General features: G+C 37.7%; 1 protein-coding gene across 1 annotated transcript; it reads left to right on the top strand.

Annotated features, from left to right (window-relative positions):
* Positions 1–1,789: 1,789 nt before the first annotated feature.
* Positions 1,790–3,205, top strand: LOC18423460 (abscisic acid receptor PYL4). Its single transcript, XM_006828061.4, is given in 2 exon segments — positions 1,790–2,661; positions 2,664–3,205. Coding segments are annotated over 2 exon segments (681 nt in total). The 5' UTR covers positions 1,790–2,088; the 3' UTR covers positions 2,772–3,205.
* The last annotated feature ends 2,724 nt before the right edge of the window (positions 3,206–5,929 follow it).

Below are 5,929 nucleotides of genomic sequence, written 5' to 3'. Positions count from 1 at the left end.
TACTTGCTTTTGTTTATTTAGAGAAAAATAAATGTATATTGATCCATTTGCAAATGGGCGGTCCTTTCTTTATGTGCCCGTGACTCTTTCTTATGTTTTTCGTGTTTTACTTGGTTTGTAGTAACGTACCGACTAACCCCCACCCATTGGAATGCACACCGGATTAGTTTGTTAGAGAGAGAGAAAGATGGGGATTGGGGAGGCATTAAAAAGAGGGAGTTAAGTCCTCAAAGAGGTAAAGACTTAAAAGGATGAAGTTTTTCAAAGGCGTCGGCTTTTTAAAATTTAATATTTTTATAAATTTCACTTTTATGTAATAGCTCTAAAATTAATTTTCAATATCGATAATAAAATTTGATACTAAAAAAATCATACAGATCTTACTTATCTTTGAACACCTATTTTTAGGGCGAAATGGATGGTCTAGACAATTTGTTAAAATATACATTATTTTTAGGGCTTGAAATCTTTTTTTTTTTTTTTACAACCATATTGTTCAAGCCGAGATGATCCATATCAATACCGACAGTAAAATCTTGCATCTTATTTATCTTTGAACACTTATTTTTAAGGTGAAATGGATGGTCTAGACGATTTGTTAAAATATACACTATTTTTAGAACTTGAAATCATGAATTTTTGTGACAACCATAATGTTCAAACGGTGATGATCGACATAGAGGTCTTCCCATGCTTGAATTGCCATTTTCAATGAGATATAAGGCGAGGCTATACTTGTTTTGATTTGATTGGGCTGCTGCCGTATGAAACCATTTTCCAGACTTCAATTGTTTGCTTGTAGAGGAAAATTAGGGGGAGATTAGAACAAGAGAGATCCAGGCATTTCACGAGAGAGATTGGAATGCTTGACATTTTAAGAGCGAGATGAATATCTAAAGACAGGTTGAAATGCCAAAGAGAGGTAGAAACTAAACAAAGAGAGAGCTTAAAACAAAATTGAGAAGCATATTTCAAGCCAGAGATTGCAGTCAGACAACATAGTCATTATCAACATCATCTTCTAAGCCTTATCTCAATTATTTGAGAAAAAGATTAACTTAGTATACATATAAATTATTATGAAGATTATAGCTCTAAAAATTTGTGAGTGGAATTAAATAGAGACTAAAATTCCTAAAAGCAACTTCTATTAAACGCCAAACCCAAGAATGAAAATGAGAAAAAAAGAGAGAGAGAGATATGCGTTTTAAGCGTAGTTAGTTATTTTTTACTATATAAGTAGATGGATTATAATTAATTATAGATATAGAGAGAGAGTAGAATACCTAAAGGAAAAAGTTTATATAGGGTTCTTAAAATGTAGAATCACGGATGCACCTCAAAAATCTATTGGAAATGTGATCATCTCGACATCGAGATGTATGGATATGAAAAAAAAAAAGTTTTTGAGTCTCGAAAATAGTGCATCTTGCAACACATTATCTAGACCGTCCATTTTCAAGATTTTCATAGATCTACTTAATTTTAACGATTTTTGAAATTTAAAATTTTTTAATTAGGTATGAAAATAGATTTTAAGATAAGAATAAGAATTTTTTACAACAAAATTAGTGATAAATTTTTAAGGTGTGCCTTAATTGGATTGTTTAAGGTTGCAACCTTATAAAAACCGCACCCATACATAAATACCGCAATTACGTGACTAAATTTTAGAAGGGGTGTTTAATTGACCCGTCAAGTATATAGAGAGAGAGAATGCTGAATTGAGCTCAACAACTTGTAAAGAGACAGATAGGGAATACGAGATGCCAAATTAATGCCTACAAATAAAAGGGTAATAAACTGAGATATAGAGGAGAGAGAGGGAGGCAAAAGAGGCCGCACCCCCAATACAGGACTATATATAACCGTGAAGCCCCTAGCCCCTATTCTATCGCTACAGAGCAGCACCTCGAATAACAAGCGACACAGACAGGGAGAGGAGAGCATTTGGAGCCTAGAGAGAGAAACTGAGTCCCATCTCAAAAAACCAGCGACGAACACAAGAACAAGGTAGAGAGAGAGAGAGAGAAGATCGGCGAAGAGGGCAAGAAAAAAAGACCAAGAGTTAGAGAGAGAGAGAGAGCCATGATCTGCCACAAGCAGGCCCACCTCCCTTCCCATCTCCCCCCCTGCACACCACCAATCCCCCAGCCCTCCCCCGACCTCTCGGACTTGTTGCGCCGCTACCACAACCACCCTCTCCTCCCCAACCAATGCACCTCCACCGTGGTTCAGCCCATTGACGCCCCCGTCTCCTCCGTCTGGTCTGTCGTCCGACGCTTCGACGAGCCTCAGACTTACAAGCACTTCATCCGGAGCTGCTCCCTCCGTGCCGGCGACGGCACCTCTGTCGGCACCCTCCGCGAGGTCCGCGTCGTCTCCGGCCTTCCTGCGGCCTCCAGCACCGAGCGCCTGGAGATCCTCGACGACGAGCACCACATCATCAGCTTCCGGGTCATTGGAGGGGATCATAGGCTGGCGAATTATCGCTCCGTCACTACCCTCCACCCTGTGGCAAGGTCCAATGGTGAGGGCACCTTGGTAATTGAGTCCTACGTCGTAGACGTTCCACCGGGGAACACCAAGGAGGAGACGGTGACGTTTGTGGACACCATCGTCAAATGCAACCTGCAGTCCCTTGCTCAGATCGCAGAGAGCCTCAATCATCGACAACGCCGCCGCCTCTGAAAATTCCGCCCTCCCCTCCTCTCTCAGTTGCCTTCTTTTGCTGGAATCTGGTGGTGGTGGTCATCCCTTTTTTGAGGTAGCCCTTCTTGGGATTTTTTGGGGTGGCCAGAATCGGTGTTTCCGGGCGTGGAAGCCCGGGAATTGGTGTTTTCCGGTGAGATGGAACCTTGTCTTTGAAGTGTTTGCCAGTGTTGCGTCTGAGATTGGGGATTTAGAGGATTTAGGAGGGGCATTGCCGGTCTTTTGGGTTTATTAGCACAAATGTCTGTATATTCCTCTCAGGTTTGTCATTTGTGGTTTTGCCGCGGATGGGCCTTGGTGGCGAAGCGGCGAATTGCTGGTGCTTTTTTTTTTTTTTTTTGGTATTTTTACAATGACCGAAATACCCTAATTTTTTGAATCCTTCCTTATTTGGGGATGACTGGAATACCCTTGAAAATGTTTTTCATGGATGGTTTGATGTGTTGGCAACTGGTACTGTTTATAAATAGTAAATTTTGAATTTTATTTAGTATTTGGGGGTTGCTAAATTCACATTCCCTTGTTTTTGCTTTAAAGTAAACCTTGCATTCCACAAACTTTAATTATGATTTAGAGGTTGTTATTTCCATTGTGATTTTGAGGCCGGTACTTCGTTCAAGCTCTCTCTCTCTCTCAAATTCTCACACGTCTGTCGATAAACATTACTAATTTTAGCTATGATATGTGATTTAAGTTGAGTTATGATCTTTAGTAGGGAAATGTGCTCCTCAAAAACTCATGAAAAGGTTTTCCCCCAAACTTCCATCCGTCCATTATTGATCAAGAGAGTCACTTACTGTTTGACTTTAGATCCAATGTCTCAAAGTATTTTATTTTTAGTTTCTTTAATACAATTGTTTTGAATATAAAATTTGGTACGTGCCATCTTTTAATTGGGGGTGCATCTATACAAAATATTAACAATAATTTTTTGATAAAAAATAATGATTAAAATACCTCTTCAAACTTTCAAGAGTATTTTGAATATTTTGTTTTATTGAAAATATTTTTTTTTATATTTTTTGTTGGTGCGAGTTAGTTAATATAGGAATGGACGTCTAAAATTTGGTGCCAAAACAGTTTATAGAAAAAATTTAAAAATAAAACAGTGTAGAGACATGACATTGTGATTGGGGCAATCTTAACCCTCAATTAAAAAATAGACGGTTGGATAAAGCGGAACATAGAACTTTTATGTTGTGGGGAGAACATAGAAAGCTTTAACATAAAAAGCTTTCCCCGGTAACTTGGAGGCCAGCTCTAATTTTGATCGTTTAAAGTTGATACCTAATGCAAATGACAACCTTTCTGCAGTGTTTGGGTCTAAGCCCCAATCCCAAAAAATTTTATATTTAGAGTTAAAACCTTCAACTATCTGCTGAATTGGTAACAAACTTACAATAAAATAAACTAATATTTGAATAGGTATGATTTTGTAGGAAGAGAGCTTGAAAGATGTACAATACTGACATAAGGTAAACAATATATTGGTTTAGAATAAGTAATACTTGGCATTTGTCAATGAAAATTAAGACATGGTTTGGGTATTTAGTTATTTGTTGAGGCTAGCAAGCGTCACAGCGCCAGAACCTGATTTCTAAATTCATATGGAAAAGTACACTATTTCGAGGCGGTTAAGTGGCAAAACCGACATTTTCCCGTCCTTTTCATGGAAAAGCACCACCGCACGTGCGTTTCCGTGACACGGTCGCATTGAACGGCGCAGAGATTGCCTCATGGTTCAAATCCGACGACGATCCTTGCGTCTGTGCAAACGATCCATTCGTTACACTTTAAATCAGGGGTGCGGTTTGTGTAGAGCCTAAGCTCTAAACAATCAAATTAGAGCTACTTTTAAATAGTGCCGAGAAATGTGGTTTCAACGAAATCTTTGTGATTGCGTTCAAATATATTTTTATCTTTATTTATAAAGTTTAAAACTTAAAACATGGTGTAGATAGACAGATTTATAAAAACTTGAAAATCTTCAAAATTAACGGTCAAAAAATGTATTACAAAATACATTATTTTCAAAATTTGAAATCAAATTTTTTCTCATGTCTATGCATCTCGATGGATGTCGAGGTTATTAATTTGACGATTTTTTGACATCAAAACAATATGTCTAGTAAAATTTTTGAGGTAAGCTTGAACGTGATTGTTTAGAGGCTGGGGTCTACGTAAACTTTTCCCTTTAAATAAAGCCGTATTTGGGCCACTTGAGGGTGCAAGTTGCATGGAAAAGAAAAAGAGATGCAAGTTGGAGGTGGGTTTTGAATAGGGGTGCAAGTTGGCTTGCAAGTGGGCATGCCCGTTTTAAATAATGAATTTAAAACCCACCTTTCAATTGTTTGTCTTTCTTTCTCACCACGCATATGCATACGGCGTATCTCACTCTCTCTCTCTACAAAGTAGAGAGAGAAAGAGTCATGTTTCATGCCTGACTTTCTCTATTCTCTCTAGCAGACAACCTTTCTCTCTCATCAAGGTACATGTTTATTAATCAACTACATCCTCTCTCTCTACAAATCTTCTCTCTACCCATGCGATGACCCATTCCCAAACTCTACCTCTCTCTTGGAGGAGGCCTTTCTCTCGCACCAGAATGCTTACAAGTTACAACATCATCTGTTTTTGTTATGTAAGCTAAAGCACAGGACTGCCTCTCTCTCTCTCATGATTCAAACAGCCCAAAGCCCCTACATTTATAGTATATTCCTATGAGAGAGAAAATACCGATCTTTATTGTCCTACGGCAAGAGAGAGAAACTATAGCACAATTCATTGGATGAACTTTCCATAGGATCTGGGCTTCGAAAAACCAAAATAAAGCGTCACCTCGAACTGTGGACCTTTTTTTTATATGGGAAATTTACTTTTTAATAATGGTACAAAAGGGTATATATGAAATATCATAGGGTCATCACGAGACAATTATATATAGATTTATTTTTTAGTTTTAATAGAATGTATCACTCCAAAGAAAAATCAAATAGCCATCGAAAGAAAACCCAGTATGTAAAAATTTATTTTTTATAATATAAAAAAACAAAATTTATTTAATTTTTAGTTATCTTTTACCAAATTTTGGGGATGCTCGGATGTCTAAATCATTAGTTGACTAATGACAGGTTTAACTTCTTACATAAGATTAACAGTTTCGTGATAACTTGTCTATCTTAATTAGCTCACTTAAAGGAAATTAAGCACGAGTTAT

The sequence above is a fragment of the Amborella trichopoda genome, chromosome 8, assembly GCF_054954075.1.
Source record: "Amborella trichopoda isolate Santa Cruz 75 chromosome 8, AtrichopodaSantaCruz75HAP2 v2.0, whole genome shotgun sequence".
NCBI lineage: Eukaryota > Viridiplantae > Streptophyta > Magnoliopsida > Amborellales > Amborellaceae > Amborella > Amborella trichopoda.
Note: the sequence above shows the minus strand (reverse complement) of the source record. Positions and strands in the feature narration are given on the sequence as shown.